Raw genomic sequence first — 20,346 nt, 5'->3', positions numbered from 1 at the left:
ATAATAAAGACCTTACACAAAAAAACCACAGCTAACATCACATTCAATGGGGGGAAACTAAGAGCTTTTCCCCTAAAGTCAGCAATAAGATACATATGCCCACTCTCACCACTTTTATTCAGCACAGTACTGGAAGTCCTAGCCACAGCAATCAGACAACAAAAAGAAATAAAAGGTATCCCAATTGGTAAGGAAGAAGTAAAACTTTCATTGTTTGCAAATGACATGATACTATAGATAGAAAACCCTCAAGGCTCCACCAAAAAAACTACTAGAACTGGGGCGCCTGGGTGGCGCAGTCGGTTAAGCGTCCGACTTCAGCCAGGTCACGATCTCACGGTCCGTGAGTTCGAGCCCCGCGTCAGGCTCTGGGCTGATGGCTCGGAGCCTGGAGCCTGTTTCCGATTCTGTGTCTCCCTCTCTCTCTGTCCCTCCCCCGTTCATGCTCTGTCTCTCTCTGTCCCAAAAATAAAATAAACGTTGAAAAAAAAAAATTAAAAAAAAAAAAAACAAAAAAAAACTACTAGAACTAATAAATGAATTCAATAAAGTTGCAGGATACAAATCAATGTACAGAAATCCACTGCATTTCTATACACTAATAATGATGCCACAGAAAGAGAAATTAAGAAAACAATCCTATTTACAATTGCACTAAAAATAATAAAATACCTAGGAAAAAACTTAACCGAAGTGGTGAGAGATCTGTACTCTGAAAACTATAAATCACTGATGAAATTGAAGATGACACAAACAAATGGAAAGATATTCCATGCTCATGGATTGGAAGGAAGAACAAATATTGTTAAAATGTCTATACTACCCAAAGCAATCTACAGATTTGGTGCAATCCCTATCAAATACCAACAGCATTTTTCACAGAACGAGAACAAATAATCCCTAAAATTTGTATAGAACCACAGAAGACCCCAAATAGCCAAAGTAATCTTGACAAAGGAAAAAACAAAACTGGAGATATCACAATTCCAGGCTTCAAGTTATATTACAAAGCAGTAGTAATCAAAGCAGTATGGTACTGGCACAAAAATAGACACATAGATCAATAGAACAGAGTAGAGAGCTCAGAAATAAACCCACAATTATATGGTCAATTAATCTTTGATGAAGGAGGCAAGAACATGCAGTGGGAAAAAGGCAGTCCCTTCTACAAACGGTGTTGGGAAAACTGGACAGCTACATGTACAATAATGAAACTGGACCCCTTACTTACATCACACACAACTATAAACTCAAAATGGATTCAAGACCTAAATGTGAAACATGAAGCCATAAAAATCCTAGAAGAGAGCACAGGCAGAAATTTCTCTGACGTCAGATGTAGCAACATTTTTCTAAATATATTCTCTGAGACAAGGGAAATAGAAGCGAAAATAAATTATTGGGACTGCATTAAAGTAAAAAGCTCCTGGACAGCAAAGGAAACAACCAACAAAACTAAACAACAACCTACTGAGTGCGAGAAGATATTTACCAATGACATATCCAATAAAGGGTTACTATTCAAAATATATAAAGAACTTTTACAACTCAACACCAAAACCCCCCAAATAATCCAATGGGAAAATGGGCAGAATACATGAACAGATATTTCTCCAAAGAAAAAATACAGATGGCCAACAGACACATGAAAAGATGCTCAACACCACTCATCACCAAGGAAATGCAAATCAACACCACAATGAGAGATCACCTGACACCCATCAGAATGGGTAAAATCAAACACACAAGAAACAACAAGGGTTGGCAGAGATGTGGAGAAAAAGAACGCTCATGTGTTGTGGGTGGGAACGCACACTGGTGCAGCCCCTGTGGAAAACAGTATGGAGGTTCCTCAAAAAGTTAAAAATAGAACTACCCTATGATCCAGTAATTTCACTGAGTATCCAAAGAATACAAAAACACTACTTTGAAGGGATACGTGCACCCCATGGCTATTGCAGCATTACTTAAAATAGCCAGATTACAGGGGTGCTTGGGTGGCTCGGTCTGTCGAGCATCCGACTTCAGCTCAGATCATGAGCTTGCGGTTTGTGAGTTCGAGCCCCTCATGGGACTCTGTGCTGACAGCTCAGAGCCTGGAGCCTGCTTTGGATTCTGTGTCTCCCTCTCTCTCTGCCTCTCCCTGGCTCATGCTCTGTCTCTCTCTCTGTCAAAAATAAATAAACATTTTCTAAAAAAAAAATATAAGTAAATAATAAATAAAATAGCCAAATTATGAAAGCAGCCCAAGTGTCCATTGATAGATAAGTGGATAAAGAATATGTTGTGTGTGTGTGTGTGTGTGTGTGTGTATATATATACATATATGTATATATATGTATATATACACACACACACACACACACACACACACACACAATGGAATATTATTCAGCTATAAAAAAGAATGAAACCTTGCCATTTGTAACAACATGGATTGATCTAGAGAGTATTATGCTAAGTGAAATAAACCAGTTGGACAAAGACAAACACCATATGATTTCACTTGTATGTGGAATTTAAGAAAAAACAAAGGAGAAGAGAGACAAACCAAAAACAGAGTCTTTTTTTTTTTTAAGTTTATTTATTTATTTTGAGAAAAAGAGAAAGAGCGTGAGCGGGAAAGGGGCAGAGAGAAGAGGGAGGGACAGGATCCCAAGCAGGCTCCATTTGGCCAGTGCAGAGCCCGATGCGGGGCTCAATCCCATTAGCTGTGAGATCATGACCTATGCCAAAATCAAGAGTCAGACGTTCAACTGACTGAGCCACCCGGGCACCCCCAGACTCTCAACTATATAGAGAACAATCAGATGGTTAACAGAGTGGAGGTGGGTGGGGAGGACGGGTGTACTGGGTGAACGGGATTCAGAGTACACTTATCTTGACAATAATATGTGGAATTGTTGAATCACTATATTGTCCACCTGAAACGAATATAACACTCTTAACTACACTGGAATTAAAATCAAAATAAAAAAAAAATAACTTAGTCTATCAAAAGCTTGGAATATTCCCTGGACAACTAAATTAGAATGGTCTCTTATATTATGCTCAAGGCCCTCTAATTACTTCAAATGACCTTGGGCAAATCCTATCACCTTTTCAAATTCCATTGGTCAAATGAGGTGTTGGCTCCGCAAAGAGAAGTGGTATGTGGTTTTTGTGGTTAAGCACACAGACTTGAAGTACAGATTTAAATATCAGCTTTACCACTTATTAGTTACGACACCTTGGGAACATTAATTTGTCCTCTTTGAGAATAATTTCAGCCTTGCAGGCCATACAGTCTGTATCGTGACCCCCAATTACTGCCACCGTAGTGTGAAAGTGGCCATAGATGATGCTTAAACTATGTCCCAATAAAACTTTATGCTACAGAAAGAGGCGCTAATCAAATTAGGCCTACACCATAGTTGGTAGATCTCTGATCTCTAAGACAGAAATAATAATCACTTACCTTCAAGGGTTGCTGCAAGAATTAAGTTGGTTACTACCTGTTTCTTGGCACACGGTAGGCATTCAACGAATGAAAGCTGCCACTACCATTACCATTACTATTTCTAAGCTTATTCTAACTCATTCTGTGACCATTCATGTATCCATTCATGGATCTATGGCTATGAGACTTCCTGGATGGGTGAAACAAACTTCACAACTGCAAATTACTTTTCTGAATGGAGACCTATGTGGAAGGAACACGGATCTGGAAACAGGATAAGCAGGGAACACAGAGTCTTTGGTAGCTCCCGGCCCTGAGGGTTCCCTGTTGCAAGGAAGGGCAAATGACTGCTATCCCGCGGTATGGATGATCTCGTTTCAAAACAATAAATACGTAAAGCTAAGATATCAGTTTTACTTTCTAAGATGACCTCATGCATAATGTTATGTTTTAACTGCAGGGGTATGTTTTCTCGTTCAAGTGGTGGTAGCCTGTCTACGTACCATTTTTAATATCAAAGACATTCATTCTTATTTCACCAACGGTTCCGAGCTGAAAAGCTTGGACGTTCTCCCACAGTATATTATCTTAACACAAACTGTGGATAAATGGCATCATCTTAGAGCTCAGAGCAAAAACTGTCGCACAAAGGTTTTCTGTTTTTAGTTAAGGTCATTCTATGTTAGTCTTGGGCATCGTGGGAGTCAGTTTGGGGTAATTAATGAGGGCTGGTGACCATCTTGGACAGAAGCAGCTGGGAAAACAATGATGAGTGGTGACTGGTTAAGTTGTCCCACCCCTGCTTCCCACCCTTCGCTCAATTCATAATCTCTGTCTACATCTTGAGCCTACTCAGAATCACTATTTTGATCAATAATCCAAAATTGATCATTTGGATTCCACATAAGTGAGGTTGAATGCAAGTACCGAGCTAACTCGTTCAGGAAAAAAGCAGTAAGAGAATTTGTCATTAAGTAAAATATATTTTTTGTTGTTTATAAGTTTTCACATTTGCTGTTGTTAAGTGGTCATTCTTTTTTTTTTTTTTTAATGTTTATTTATTTTTGATAGAGACGGAGCATGAGCAGGGGAGGGTCAGAGAGAGAGAGGGAGACACAGAATCTGAAACAGGCCCCAGGCTCTGAGCTATCAGCACAGAGCCCGATGCCGGGCTCGAACTCACAAACCGTGAGATCATGACCTGAGCCGAAGTTGGATGCTTAACCGACTGAGCCACCCAGGCGCCCCAAGTAGTCGTTCTTATAACATGAAACATATAAATCATCCAGAAAATATCAGCATTTTGCTTTTACTGTGACAACGGTAAATGATAACAGAGTAGGAACACTTTTGACTGAAAATGTGAGAAAGGGAAAGATTATACGATGCTGCAGCATTTCACTGTGAGATTGTGTGTCATAAGCAAAGCAGATTAATTTGTCTATGTGAAAGCTGTCGAGTGAGGCAGAGATCAACACCAGACCTGCCTGTTCCCATCCAGCGGGATCATCACATGGGATCAAACATGGAGAATGAGGCTGGCGAAGAGGGGCAAAATGTGTCAACTGGTCCCCTGCAGGATAGTAGGTTGGTGATACTGTCTATAGGTTGACACACACAAAAAAATTATAATCAGGTAATAAGGCACCCAAATCATTAGGGCAAATAATCCCCAGAATAATCTAGTAACCTATGTTATTTAAAGTCCTATCTAACAACAGTCAACGTATGAATAACTCCCTTTTCATTGCTATTTACTTTCAGCGCCCATTTTTACATTATATTTTACGTAGGTAATAAGAGTTTTCAAATGGCCACATTTGTGTTCTTCCAAACACAAATTCATATTGAATCTAGAATGTTGTGCCCGCCCATAAGCTTTCAGGGTCTGTCAGTTGATTAAACACTAGATATGCAATGCTTAAGCTGTTGACATATTTGCATCGGCGACGAATGAGCTGTAATTTTATATTTACGTAGGTATGTTGCATACCAAATTGTGCACACGCACAGTCGTTGCACACACGTGGTATTAATCTATGTTCTGGCACTAAACAGCTGGCCCTGAGCGACCTCAGGGACCTCGGGGAGAAACAAGGCTGCAGGGGCCGTGACGAAGTGCATGCCCTCCGCCTGCCGGCCAGTCACCTGCCGGCCAGTCACCTGCGTCACCCTGACAGATCTCTCCCGGGTGGGGAATGAGGCCTGGGTCTCTCACCCATTAAATCTTTGCTCTTTGCCTGGACTCAATCCAGGCACAACTTTGACAGGAAGCAGAATGCGCTTGATCTCACAGATGTTGCTGGAAAATCTCTGAGTTTCATGGGTGTGGGTTTTAAGGGATGGGAGTTAAAATCTGGTTTGATATTAGCACAGGTTTTGGTAAAAAAAAAAAAGAGAGAGAGAAAGAAGGTGTCACCAAGCCACAGCCATGAGCCGTTCGGAAGGACTCAGGCGTGGAGAACAGCCCGTGTGGGAGGTCTCGGGGCATCACAGGAAATTCCCCTGCACGGGGAACAGGTGCAGCACAGATGATCTCTTCAAGGCACTAGGGTGGAGGTCGTAGGGAAGAAGAAATGGTAACGGTGAAGAAGGTGATGGGAGGTTGACAGCTACTTTTTTCTGTCACCTAAAAGGAGTCATTAGATTATTTGCGCTAAGAGTGTCATTATCTGGGGGTACTTCATCCTCGGGACAGCTCAGGGGGCTGTAAATTACCCATCACATTCCTTTGGGGAAACAGCATCCCTCTGAGAAAAGCTGGTAGCTCTATTTGACCACATGAAGTCCTGGGAAGGTGGGCTCTGGAGAGGGGTCCGCAGGCAGAATGCTGGGCTCGCCGCAGGGCCAGATCTGGGGTTGTCCCCACGCAGGGATGGAGCGTGGCATCCCGGGGCCCACAGGATGGGGCCCTGAATTCAAATGTAGGGGAAGAGAGCTGGGAAGGCAGCTACACTCCCCAGACTGCCAACTGCCTCCCGTGGCCCCTGCCACTCCCTGTTCCCTGGGGGAGGAGGGGGGCGGGGGGGGGGGGGAGGACACAAAGCCACCTCCATTGGGGAAAAATGCAAAAGCTCGGGACGCCTTTCAAATGTCAGAAAAAAACTACAGATATGTAGTAGAAAAAAAAAAAACCTGCTAATAATCATTTATTGTTTGTTTCCTGTACAGCAGAAGCCTCTTTTCTTATGGGTATCAAGGGCTTCCTGTCATGCAGCCCTTTGCAGGGGCCACGGACTTGACCCTCACTGCAGGAGACTGCGGTTTAGGTAAGGCACTGCCGAGTCGGGTTTTGGTGCACCCGTGGGCCAACACCGGCTGGGTATGCTTCTCGGGTGGGTCCTTGAACCAGCCAGTTCAAATCGAAGGAAATCTTAGTGCTCAGTCGAAGGAAACAGAAGAGATTGGGACGCAGGAGAAAAAGACAGCCGTCTCTCGGCCCTCCTGCAGGTGGGCAGATGTGTCCCTAAAGGTGACTGGTTCTATGGCTCCCTTGTTTCTGTTTCCTCTTGCGGATCTGCCGCTGGAGCTGCAGCTTGTTGGTGAAGAACATCTGCCTCCAGCCCATATCCTTGGCCAGGGCCCTCATGTCAGGTGTGATGGTGTCACAGCAAGAGTGAACTATCTTCTCCCACAGCTCGTCCGACATGCACAGCTGTAGGTGGAAAAAGGCAGAGGTGGGTTACGTCGGTCCCCGGGTAGGGAAAAGTCATTCCCTCACAAAATCACTACCCGATTCTCGCTGCCAGTGAAGACACTGCAGGAAACATTACCTGAGCATGAAGACGTACCAGACACAGTTCTTGCCTCCTTTCTTTCCTCTTGGAGGAAAGGCAAGTGCCCAAATGCTTAAAAGGACAAGGCGGCGTTTGATTCGGGGAGCAAACCAAGCCCTGCTCTCATTTAGGACGAAACATACACGACAGCGGGAAATAGTGCATACACCACGTTATATAGTTAATTTATAAACACCACGTTATAGTGTCAGTTTCCAATTAACCATGCAATACAGGCTGATAATGGTATGGCCCACCAACCTTCCACCAAGCGCTACAGCAGCTTCGAGAGTGGGAGCGTTGCTAACTCCTGCTAAGCTTGCCTCCATTTAAAAAATGTTTTTTAGTGTTTATTTATTTTTTTTAGAGAGAGAGAGAGAGAGAGCATGAGCAGGGGAGAGGCAGAGAGAGAGGGAGACACAGAATCGGAAGCAGACTCCAGGCTCTAGGCTGTCAGCACAGAATGCGGGGCTGAAACTCAGGAGCCGTGAGATGGTGACCTGAGCTGAAGTCGGACGCTTAACTGACTGAGCCACCCAGCGCCCCAACTTGCCTCCATCTTAAACCCTCACTTAAGCCATCTCTTCACTGGGCTCCTACAGCTGACGGCTTAGTTTACTGCAGGCTGCTTGGTAACAGATGGCCTCATAATGAACAAGCAGCCCTCAGACAGCCAACCTGCCCCCAGTCCTGATGCCAGGGTCCCATCCACAAGTTTTTCTCTGAGTCCTTTGCACACTGTGACATCACACCGTGTACCAGAATCACACAATTCTGTGTACTCACTGGGCCCATCCAGCACATGGCAAAGTGAGCCATTCTCTGGGGAGAAACTTCTCTGAGATGTTCCTCTGCAGCCTGGGGCTTTAACTGGAAGCCATGAGGCTAAAGGACAGATAAGACCCCTCTGGCCCAAGATCTGCATGAGGCCATTTTGTCCTCCCTCCAAGTTCAGTGCAGCCACAATTCAGCTTCCATTTAGCCAGGACTTTCTAGTATGACATTTTTTTTTTTTTAATTTTCTTAACGTTTATCTATTTTTGAGAGACAGAGGGAAAATGGGGGAGGGGCAGAGAGAAAGAGAGAGAGAGAGAGAGAGAGAGAGAGAGAGAGAGAGAGAGACAGAATTACAAACAGGCTCCAGGCTCTGCACTGTGAGCACAGAGCCCTACAAGGGGCTCGAACCCACAAACCTGAGCCGAAGTCTGACGCTCAACCGACTGAGCCACCCGGGCGCCCCGAGTAGTCGTTCTTATAACACGAAACATAGAAATCATCCAGAAAATATCAGCATTTTGCTTTTACTGTGACAAAGGTAAATGATGACATTTACCTAGTGTGACATTTTCGGTTGGCACCATTATTTATGGCACTTTTACCCTCAACAGTGTCCTCCTACTAAACACTGTTAACATACAGATATCCTGACCCCTTCCATAACATGCCCCAAATCCTTCCCGAAGGTAAAGCTTCTATTATATTTATTTAGTATCACCCACCTTGGCATTCGCCATGGCTTTTTGGTCTACACGATAGGAACATTTAAAGGTGCTTGGATATCTGGTGTTACACAGTAGGCACTCTGGCTGTACAAATCGTGCCCTAAGAGGGGTTCCACGTGGGCCTCGGTGACAGACACTCCCTGACTCCATCCTTCCTGTGCCGGTTCTGTGCTCCGGGAAGCTAACCGGCAACCCGATTTCCCTTTTCATCAGTTCCATTCAGTGGTCGTCATCTGTGAAAATCCGGAAGTGGAAAGGGCTAGGCGTGGTGGACAGTCAGTAAGGTGCCTGGAGTTCCTTTAAGCCAGTGGTGCCAGGGCACGCTGGCCTGGGCTCCTGTTTCCTGCTCAAGACCCTCTGAGATGTACCCCATCTGTAGGCACACCCACAAAGACTCCTCCCCGAAGGAGACAGAAAGGCGAGAAGCCTGTGGACCCCTGAAGGATCTATCGTTGACGGAGCATATGCCAAGAGCAAGGAATTTTGTGTTCATTGCCTTACTTATATATGTATTTATGTCGATTTCTTTAATAAGTTATTTATTACAGCAAAATAGTCTGAAGCAATCTCGTGAGGGATACGACGATGGTAAGCAAGGCATTCAGTCAGTTTACGCACGATGCTGCTGAAGAACCACAGCACGCAAGGAAAGCAGATCCCTATCTAGAATAGGACCAGGATCCAGGGAGGATAAATGGCTGCCTCCTCCATGATGAAGAATCCGGTGTTACTCACCTGCCACTGAGTTCCCGGCTGGACGCCCTAGAGTGCAGCACTGTTGAGGGCTCAGTGTCAGTCTCTCCTGTGACAGTAGCCAGATTCCTCTTGATAAGAGGAGGCTCCTTCTGAGTCCACACACAGGCCCCATCCTTGCCACTGGGCATTTTGGTTATGAACCCAGGAAACATTAGGGTGGCCAGGGAAACAAGCTGACGGACAGCCACAGGGCAGAGCATCTTCCCCATCTAATAACTGAAAACTTCCTCTGCATCAAGTGCCTTTTGATGAGAAGTCACATGGGACACAAATATCTGTATCTTCTGGCTGATTCTGAGAAATCCGTCCAAATTCCTCTTCCCTAGGAATCATCACAAATCTCCAAATCTTGTTCTATTCAAGACTTTGACCATCTAGCCAAAACAGTAGCCTCAACCCCATAGGAACCCAAGGACTGTTTTTCGAAAGCAGAACAGTTTTCTCCAAACGAATGCTTGTCTGTACTCTAAAACCCTGGGATATAAGCTATAATTTTCCTATGGAGGCACAACACAGGTCTCAGCAAGGATCTGGACCGGCCACCACCATGTAGGCGGAAGACCCTCTGAGCATCACTGAATCTTCTGGACCATGAGAAGCCAGAAGCACTGCTGCTTACACCACAGTCAGGACCACGAGCTGGGCTCCCCTCGCCGCTGGCAGCTTTCGGTCTTCACGGAGAAGCAAACTCAAATTGCACATGTACCTTGAAACCGAAAAAACGATCCACAAAGAGCTGTGGTAGAGCTTATGGTCCACAAAGAGCTTACAGCAGGAAGTAGATCCAAGGCACGGGATCTCAGGTCATGTCTAGAGATGGCAGGCCCCTCAGTTTTTGCACAGTTCATCTCCAAGTCCTTGACGTACACGCACCTTACTAAGGCATCTGAGGTATCTGCTGCTTCCTGCTCATCAGCACGATGTCAATAGTGTTGACCAGCACATAGGAAAGTGATACGATCAACAGCTCTGTGATGGGGGCACCCGGGTGGCTCAGCCAGTTGAGCATCCAACTTCGGCTCAGCTCATGATCTCACGGTTCGTGGGTTCAGGCCCCACGTCGGGCTCTGTGTGGACAGCCCAGAGCCTGGAGCCTGCTTCAGATCCTGTGTCTCCCTCTCTCTCTCTCTCTCTCTCTGTCCCTCTCCCACTAATAGTCTGTCTCTCGTTCTCTCAAAAATTAAATAAATAAATACATAAATACTATTAAATATTTTTTTAAAAATAGCTCTGTGATATAAGTAAATTCCACGGCTGGAGAACTAACATAATCCTGATACAAAATGAAGAAGGTATCCTGTCCTCCCCACCAGGGGAACGCAAATAAATCTATTGTGTTCTTATTGGAAAATCTAGGAAGACATGACGATGGCATGTAATGGGGTGGTGACAAAGGAGGAGGTGAGAAATGGCCCGATTGTAGGTATATTTTGAAGGTAGAGTTCATGAGACTCGTGAACAAATTCAATGAGTAGAGGAAAGAGAAGAACTAATGATGAGCTCTTTGGCTTAAGCAGCTGGGTGAATGGTGTTGCCAATGACCGAGAAAATAACACTGTGGGAGAGGCAGAATTGGTAAACAGGTGTGTGTGGAGGGACATCAAGAAGTCTGGTTTTGACGTGTCAGATCTGAGATGTCTATACTACATCTAGGTGTAAGTGTGGAGCATGCAATTAGACATAAAAGTAAGGAGTTCAAGGGGGCAACCTGGACTGGAAACATATATTTGAAAATTATCAATATGTAGGGGCGCCTGGGTGGCTCCGTTGGTTAAGCATCTCGTTCTTATTTCAGCTCAGGTCATGATCTCAGGGTTTGTGGGTTCAAGCTCTGTGATGGGCTCTGCACTCAGAGCACGGAGCCTGCGTGGGATTCTCTCTCTCCCTCTCTCTCTGCCCCTCTCCTGCCCATGCTTGTATGCATGTTCTCTGTCTCTCTCTGTCTCTCTCTCTCTCTCTCTCTGTCTCCCTCAAAATAAATAAAAACATTTAAAAATAAAGAAAATTATCAATAGGTAAATACTATTTAAAGCCCTGGGATCAGATGCTATCATGTAGGTGTGACCATAGAGAAAATGCCCAATGTCTAGGACATTCCAACATTAAGCAGTCAAAAAATAGAAAATTTTTCAGCAAGGGAGACTGAGAATAAGGAAGAAAACCTGGATAGCAATCCAGGGGGTCAGATGCTGTTGAAAAGGTCGGAACTTGAGACTGGCTGGTGTTTTTGCAAGATCAGGGACAACGGCAACCTCGACACGAGCCGTTTCAATGGCACAGTGGGGATGAACGCCTGGCTAGCGAGTTCAAGAAAGGAGAGGAGAGGAAGCGGCTATAGCAAGTACAGACACTCTTTTGAGGGAATTTTGCTTGGACGGCAGAACAGGGAATCAGGTCAAGGCATTTTCTCTTTCTAATTTCTGTGCTGATGGGAATGATCCAGTAGAGAGGATAAGACTAGCGACAGAGGATAAAAAAGGACAGCCGCGCGAGCAAAGTAGTTGAACAGAGGAGTTGAGATGCACAAGTGGAAGTGTGAGTGTAGGTAATAAGAGGGAGAACTTCTCACCTGTAACAGGAAGCTCACGGAGCAGAGGGTAGAGCTGGGGAGGGAACAACGGATCCCTGGTGACGGCTTCTAACTTCTCCGTGAAATAAGAAGCCACAAAATCAGCCAAGAGCGAGGATGAAGGAGACTTGGGGAGAGAGAAGAGGCTGTAAAATAGACATCTTGGAGGGTAAAAGAGACTAAGACACTCAGTTTCTTAGACAAAGGGTATTTTATATATCTTATAAGTAGAATGTAGTCTTTGGTTCTGAGTCGGTTCTTGATGCCAGACCCATGCTCACGGAATAGGGTCCCGAGAAACACAGAAAAGATAATAAGCGAAAGTTGGAAGGCCTCTTGCGTCTCGTATTGACGACGTTAAAGCAGGGAACTGTGTTCAAGACACCACACTCTCATGATCCTGCCTTGGGATAGACGAATCTGGAGGTGCGCCCTCGTCTACCCTGGATAGCTGGTTCGCCGCACAGCTAGGGGGGCTATGCGAGTATTGCACCTGTTCTCCCACACTTCCCTGTTCCTGGCAGTCAGGGGGCTGCAAAATTTCAGAACATAGCACGTGAGGGGCGCCTGCCTGGCTCAGTCGGTGGAGTGTGCAACTCTTGATCTCAGGATTGTGAGTTTGAGCCCCGGGTGGGGTGTAGAGATTACTTAGAAATAAAATCTTTTCAAAAAAGCGTTAACAACATAGTGCACGAACCTCTTCTCTTCCATATTGTCTGAGGAGACCTCGCATTTCAGATGGCGCAGTAGGAGATGGTCAGGTTCTCTCTAAGCCTGAGTGCCTGAGGGACTTTGTGCAGAGCATAAAGACCATAGACCCACAGTGGGTAAGAATTGTGGATGAAAAAAAAAAAAAAAACAGTTGTTATTGTGCTAAGCCACTGGGGTTTGGGGGTTGTGTGTTATCCCAAGTCACAATCTAGAACTTAGTCTTATGCTAACATCACTATTGCACAAAGCTCTTGAGATTTTTAGTATATTTGGCCTATGCTATCTAATTGGAGTTTAAGGATGGCTATGAGCTTTGAGTCCTTCACAAGATAACGATGGGTCCCTTCTCACAGAGAAACTCACCCAAAACAGAATCACTTCACGTAATCCCATCAGTTAAATAATAAACTGGTACGGGGCTCAAGCTACCTTCTGACATCTTCCCTTCCGTTAGTTTAAATTCCGTGATGGTGAACGTGGTCATTGGGAATGACTCATAGACAAATATATAAAGCTACATGGAAAAGAAAACCAAGTGTTCACAGTCATATAGGTAACACGGCAGAAAGGATAACGAAGACTTTGAAATAGACCGGACCAAAAACTCGGACACGTATCTTAAGATGGGGAGGAACCCCATTTACACGTTGCTGCCAATGGATGCTTCCATGTGGCCGGAGGAAGAAAACTCTTTCAAAACGATGGTCTGTCATTGTTGTACCTACCCGCTGTAGTTCCTATCTACGGAGGGAAGAAACACATTCCCATACTTACTTCCAATTTTATAAAAGGCAGACTCTTTTTCTTTATGCTTTTCAGGTACTGAAGCGGACAACTAGTGAACGTAGTTGATTTGAATTCTGGCCCTGCCACTTAATAATTAACTAAACCTGGATGTAATACTTAATTGCTCTGAGCCTGTCTCCACATCCAGCCTTGTGCTTGGTCATCTAAGAAGCAGAATGAAGTGATTTTAGCACAACAGCTTTGGGGTAAGATTTCCCAGGTACAGTACCCGGCTCCACTGCTCCCCAGCTGTGGACTTTATCTGAACCTCTGTTTCCTTCTCTATAAAGTCAGGACGAGATAGTCTCTGCCATCCACCTCACAGGGCTGCTTAAGGATTACATCGAATTACGTATTCGGTGCTTAGCACATAGCAGGCACTCAGTAAATGACAGTTATGATTCTATGGAAATGATACTAAACTTCTAGTGCAGATTAGGACTAACATTTGTGGGGCGCCTGGGTGGCTCAGTCAGTTAAGAGTCTGACTTCGGCTCAGGTCATGATCTCATAGCTCATGAGTTTGAGCCTCTCATCGGTCTCTGTGCTGAAAGCTCAGAGCCTGGAAACTGCTTCAGATTCTGTGTCTCCCTCTCTCTTTGTCTGTCCCCTACTCTCACTCTGTCTCTCTCTCTCTCTCTCAAAAATAAATAAACATTAAAAAAATGTTTTTTTTTTTTTAAAAAAGGAATAACATATGTAAAGCACATGAGATATATATAATTAATGAGCAGGAAAGGGAGACAGAACGGCCTGCTATCTCACCCATTTCTCAGAAGACACTAAGAGGGATGTCTGGGTGGCTCGGTTGGTTAAGCATCTGACTCTTGGTTTTGGCTCAGGCCATGATCTCACAGTTCATGAGTTAGAGCCCTGCATTGGGCTCTGCACTCACGTTGCAGAGACTGCTTGGGATTCTCTCCCTCTCTCTCTCTCCCCCTCCCCCACTGGAGCTTACTCTCTCTCTCTCAAAAAATAAATAAACATTAAAAATTAAAAAAAAAAAAAAAAAGACACTAGGAAGAGGCCCTGCAAGCATTTAGCTACCACTGGGTAGACAGTTCAGCCATGGTTGGGAGTCTGGGGAAAACCAAGAAAGACCATCAGTTCACAGAATGGAAGAATGAGAAGTCAAATACGAATCCAGAGACATCAAGGAACCACCTATTTATGGACAATGAATAATGTGATTAATTAATTCCTGTTCATAGAAATTAAGACCAGAGAAGGAACTACCTATTTATGGACAATGAATAATATGATTAATTAATTCCTGTTCACAGAAATTAAGGCCAGAGAAAAATGTTCTTTTTCTTCCAATTAGTCACTTAGATAAACTTAAGGATCTGAAGAACCAAAGCATCTATCTATCCTCTCTCCGTCTATGCAGACGTTTCTTCAGAACCTCTATTTGCCAGGCATGAGGAATACTAAGAGAATACTACAGAAGACAGATTCACAATTAAGTCCTTACAATATCCTCTGTGCTAATGCTGGAATGAAACTAACAAGGCCAAACTGACCATCCTTTCGGAACAATTTCTAGAATGTTCTCTCCCTCCAGATCATTGAAACCAAACTGAAGAGAACTGGACCCACCCATTCTTTCATTGGGCACAGTGCTGTCATCCCAGATGGTCCCGTGAGCAGCCAGCTCTGGCTAGCAGGAGGTCAGGAGAGCAATAGCCTTCACCCCCTAACTCGTGGGCTTAGACACGGTGTGAGTAGCACGACATCGAAGGGCTGAAGCCCCAAACCTTGTGGAGAACATAGTGGGTGGGAAAGCCCAGCTGCCTCCCTTGTCTCTGGGAGGAAGGCCTGAGCGATTGCCAGGCATCCCCAGACACAACGTATGTTCTGTGTCTGCCCCTGCCCTGGACACACTCCTGCTCTGCCTGTCGCCACCACCATCTCTACCTGCCCCTCACAAGTCACAACCCACGCTGAGCACCCTGGGACCCACCCCAGCAGCATTCCACAGCCACCCAGAGGGAAACTATGAGTGCCCCTGATTTGTCTGCCTACCGGCGGCCACCATTTCAGTCCACCTGGCGCATACCCAGCCACGTACTCCCCACTCTGCCCCCAGCCCCAGGCAGCCAAGCATCCCACTGGCACCACTCCGGGCCTGGCCTTGGCTCTGTCCTGTTTGCGTTCGTGCGTCCTAACTTCCTTCTGGGAAGGGGAAAACGGGTCAGCATTACCTCTACGTCAGGACACCATCACACTTGGTTATGAGCAGAAAGCAGCCGGGATTTTTTACTTTTATACTTCCCTATACTCTCATCCTACTCTAAAAGTACTCCAATAAGGGAAAAGAGTGAATTACAAATAGAAATGAATAGTATAAGGAGCCATAATCACTTAAGATTCTTCTTGCATAAACATCGAAGCAAAAACGGTTACACATTCACACATGATAGTGACAGCCCCCCAAACATTTTGATATTCGTCATTTGTCATCCTATCTTCAACAGTCCCTCCAGGTCTGATTTCCCAACTCAGATCACAACATGTTCTAAACACAAACGACAAAGGGAAACTCTCAGAAAATGTCTTAATAATAACAAAACAAAACGGATCCTCTGATCCTCCTTTAAAAGATTTGAACTCTCACACGAGGATGACTACCCCATTACCAACACGACACATTCCAGGATATCTGAGTGTGTCTCCTGTAATGAAGATTATGGGAGAAAACTATGAGGTTTGGAGGAAACGAAAAGAATTCTCAAAAGAGAGCTGAAATCTCCACCAGTGTAACTCCATTCGTGACTCATATTTTATATTGGAAATATTTACGATTTGTCTTATACAACAAATTAGTCTGCAAAATACCCTCATCTAAGCCTCCCAAACCCTGGGGCTCTTAGCTTGGGAGATGCCAGGCTGAAAAACACAAGGTTTACATCTTGACTATGGTTCCAGGGGCTTTGATCCAAGGCACAGCTAATCGTGGAGTTAGCTCCCCCTGGCGGTGGTGCATGAACTTAACACACGATGCTATCTGAAAGTTGAAAGGGATCCCAGGGCTTAACTGGTTAAGACCTCTCCTTTTACAAAGGGGGAAATTAAGGCTCTGAAAGGATAAGGGCGCTGCCCACGGCTCATAGTGGGAAGTGGCTGATCGAAGAACAGAACCCAGCTGTCTGTCAGGACACCACCACACTCGGTTTTGAGCAGAAAGCAGCCAGGACTGTTTACTTTTATACTTCCCTATACTCTCATCCTACTCTAAAAGTAGTCCAATAAGGGAAAAGAGTGAATTACAAATAGAAATGAATAGTATAATGAGCCATAATCACTTAAGATTCTTCTTGCATAATAATCGAAGCAAAACACCCCACAATACCTGTACACAGTAAAGATAGGAAAATACCCCCCCCCCTCCCCCCCCAACTTCCAGCCTTTTAGAGACCTTTTATCTGCAGCTTTTTTAATGTTTTATTTATCTTTTGGGCGGGGGGGGGGGGGGCGGGGGGAGCTCGAGTTGGGGAGGGTTAGAGAGAGAAGGGGACAGAGGATCTGAAGCAGGCTCTGGGCTAACAGCAGCGATGTGGGCTCGAACTCATGAACTGTGAGATCATGACCTGAGCTGAAGTCGGAGGCTCAACCAACTGAGCCACCCAGGTGCGCCTATATGTACCATTTTAATATCAGCCGGTCAAATTCTTGGACTGAACTCAGAATTGGGCTGCTGTAAATATAAGCAAACACATCAAGAGCACGGATGCTGGGTCCACCTCAGACCCGCCTACCCCCCCCCTCGGGGTGTGGGCCTAGCCCCTCTATTTTCACCTGCTCCCTAGGTGCCTCGCCTACTTGGCAGACTTGGGAATCACGGTCATAGGGAGCCTGTAACTGTTCCCGAGGCACAACCAAGATGAATATACCGGTCACCATTGTCCCTGTGCTGTCTGGGCTTCAGTGTCTCATCTAGCTGAGGGGGACGTTCTTTGGGTCTAATCTGCTGCAGTTTGCAGAAAAAGGATACCGTCAAGGTCTGGTGCCACCTGGGGCAAGCCAGCAGGCCCCCAGGCAGGTCCCCTGTGGCAGCATGACCTTAAATGAGCTCCTAGCAATCCCAGGGCTGGCCCTCGGGCTGACCTTCCCATACCCCCTGGCCTCGGATTTACCCCTCAGGGGTGTGCTCGTGTTAGCCAAGCTCCCAGAGGATGCCCCTTGTTTTACCCTGAGAAATATAATCATCCGGCAGCCAGACTTTCAGGTGCGTACCCACGGAAGCCCTGTGGTTGGGTCAACATGGAATCAGAGCAAGAGCAGATGGTGGCTGTTAAGAGTGGTGGGTCCGAAGGAGGACTTTCCTGGAAGAGGGAACAGCGCGCAAGAGAGCTGCAAGTAATTTACCTGGTTGGGGCCATGGGCAGGAGGCAAGGCCAGGGCACCATTGCCTGATGTGGCAGCTAAAAGTCTGGACCTCGTTCAGGAAATGACGGGAAGTCACTAAGGGTCACCAAGCAGGATAGTGACATGACTGGAGTGCATTTTACGGCCACGCATGGAAGACAGGCCAGTGAAGGGATGGCCACGAGAAAACCCAGCAGAGAATCCTGGAAGCAGAGATGGGTCAGGAAGAGGAAGGCCCGAAATAGGTCCTTTAGATGCGACAAGGAGAGGGTTACTGTGAACGAGGCCAGGGATATTTAGGAGGCACGGATAGAGGAGGGAACAGACGATGAGGTAGGGTGACCGTGGACTAGTGGCATTTGGAATACTTAGGCTGCTGGAAGACCAGTGAAATTTCTAGAAACAAAATTAAGAACCAAAATAAGGTAGCCAATTTTTTTATTTTTCCAATAAGGATAATTTGTTAAAATGATCACGTTTTAAGGTCACTATTTAATACAAAAAAAGGGGGGGGCATTTTAACTCTCCCCAGGATAGGAAGGCCTAACCTCCAATAAAGGATGATCATTTAAATGGAATAAATTTAGCCTGATAACCAGCTCTTCATATCTCATTTACTTACTGTTCTCATTTCATCATGGATTATACAATCTCACTTCTATTGATGACGCTAGTTCGCTGAGGGTGAATTGTTCTGTAAACTGTTTTGTTTTGTTTTCCCAAGGAGGAGAGGAAAGAGATTGGCTACAAATAGAGTCAAGAGTTTTTGGTTTCTGCAGGATGAAGACTGATTTGAGAAAATTAATGCACCGAGAGGAAAAAACAATTGAAAGAAAGATTTCAAGATAGGAACTAAATGCAACATAGTATCCCAGACTGGATCCTGGAACGGCAAAAGAACATTAGTGGAAAAAACGATGAAATACGAATAAAGTCTATGGCTATCCCATAACAGTATTATATCAATATTAATTGCTTTAGTTTTGATAAATGTCCCGGTTACGTAAGATGTTAGCATATGCGAACCCTCTGTATTGCCTTTGCGACACTTACAGATCTAAAATTATTTATAAACAGAAAATACTTTTAAAAACAGCAGCAACAACACAGAAGAGAAAGGAGATGAGCGACAGACTGAAGTTCCCCAGGTTGGACTTTGGAGCCAGGTGGCAGGTGGCCCGGGCCTCGCACAAGAGAGGAACACCTCCCTCCCCGAGATCAGAGGAAAGGGTTGGACGCAGTCACAAATAACTTGCTAATAAATTTGTCCGCAGGAATCGGAAAAGGAAGGTTTTTTCTTTTCACTAATAAGATAATGTAGTAAATAAATGATAGGACAAACAGGTAAATAAAAATCGTTTCTAAATGCAAGTGAAAAGTAAGTAAATGGTGTCCAGATAAAATGTAGACCGAAGATAGAAGTGAGTGGTGAATATTGCTTGGAAAGAAAAACAGCAGCAGCCTTGGACCAGGCTCCGTCTCCTAATAATTCTGCTCTGCAAGGATACTGAGAGCTGAAATCAGCAACCTAGAAAAGCCTTACTTTAGAGCAGCAGGTAAATTACGGAGGGTATTTCCAAGACCGCACTGAAATAATGGCAGGACACTGAGAGGGAGAGTAATCGAGAGTGGAAGTGAGAAAACCTAGAAGGACGACAGGTGCTCAGCACAAGGAATAATTCCAGAAGACACTGCAGTTGCTGCCATTTTCTGTCAAATTCTTCCATTTCATTTCAGGAACAAGCGCAGGCCCTAGCAAAAGCTTTCCATAGATCCCCACTAGTACATTTTATGTATTTTAAATTCTTCTGCACTGAAAGTATGAATAATCAGCTTCTTATCAGCAGCCGACCTTCACGTTAATACACTTTTTAATGGCAAAAAAATATACAGTGACTGCTCTAACACTTGCTTCTGGCTCTCCATTTTTAGGGGGAAAACCCAGTAAAAAATATATGCTTTTATTCTCAAAGGGGATACATCAAATAATAGCAAACATATTATTTTAAATTAATATATGAAAATCAAGAAATATTATGGCATGATTGTGAAAAAAGCATTGGCTCTCTAGATAATAAGATTATTATGATTTAGGGGCGCCTGGCTGGCTCAGTCAGTAGAGCATGCAGCTCTTGATCTCAGGGTCCTGAGTTCAAGCCCCACATTGGGTGTGGAGCCTATTTAATAAAATAAAATAAAATAAAATAAAATAAAATAAAATAAAATAAAATAGAAATGAGATGAAACAAAATGAAACAAAGTAAAATAAAATAAGATACAATAAAACAAAATAAAAATAGATGAATACTGTCTTAAAAAAAAGATTATGATTTAAGTCATCTGGGAAACGTTGCATGCTCTTTTATAAATGGTCATTGTGCCCCAGTATATTGTAACTAAACACTAAGCTAGGTTTCTTCCATTTCAAGAAGAAATTTG

The 20,346-nt window shown here is 44.6% G+C and overlaps 1 protein-coding gene across 1 annotated transcript in view; it reads right to left on the bottom strand.

Annotated features, from left to right (window-relative positions):
* Positions 1 to 6,555: 6,555 nt before the first annotated feature.
* The window catches only part of FBXO36 (F-box protein 36), a 90,214-nt gene continuing 76,423 nt past the window's right edge, over positions 6,556 to 20,346 (bottom strand). Inside the window, exon 5 of the mRNA XM_042950419.1 lies at positions 6,556 to 7,094. Within this exon, the coding sequence (XP_042806353.1) occupies positions 6,906 to 7,094 (189 nt within the window). The 3' untranslated portion in view covers positions 6,556 to 6,905. The remainder of the gene's footprint in view (positions 7,095 to 20,346) is intronic.

This window comes from Panthera leo, chromosome C1 (assembly GCF_018350215.1).
Source record: "Panthera leo isolate Ple1 chromosome C1, P.leo_Ple1_pat1.1, whole genome shotgun sequence".
Classification (NCBI taxonomy): Eukaryota; Metazoa; Chordata; class Mammalia; order Carnivora; family Felidae; genus Panthera; species Panthera leo.
This window is presented reverse-complemented; position numbering and strand designations above follow the sequence as displayed.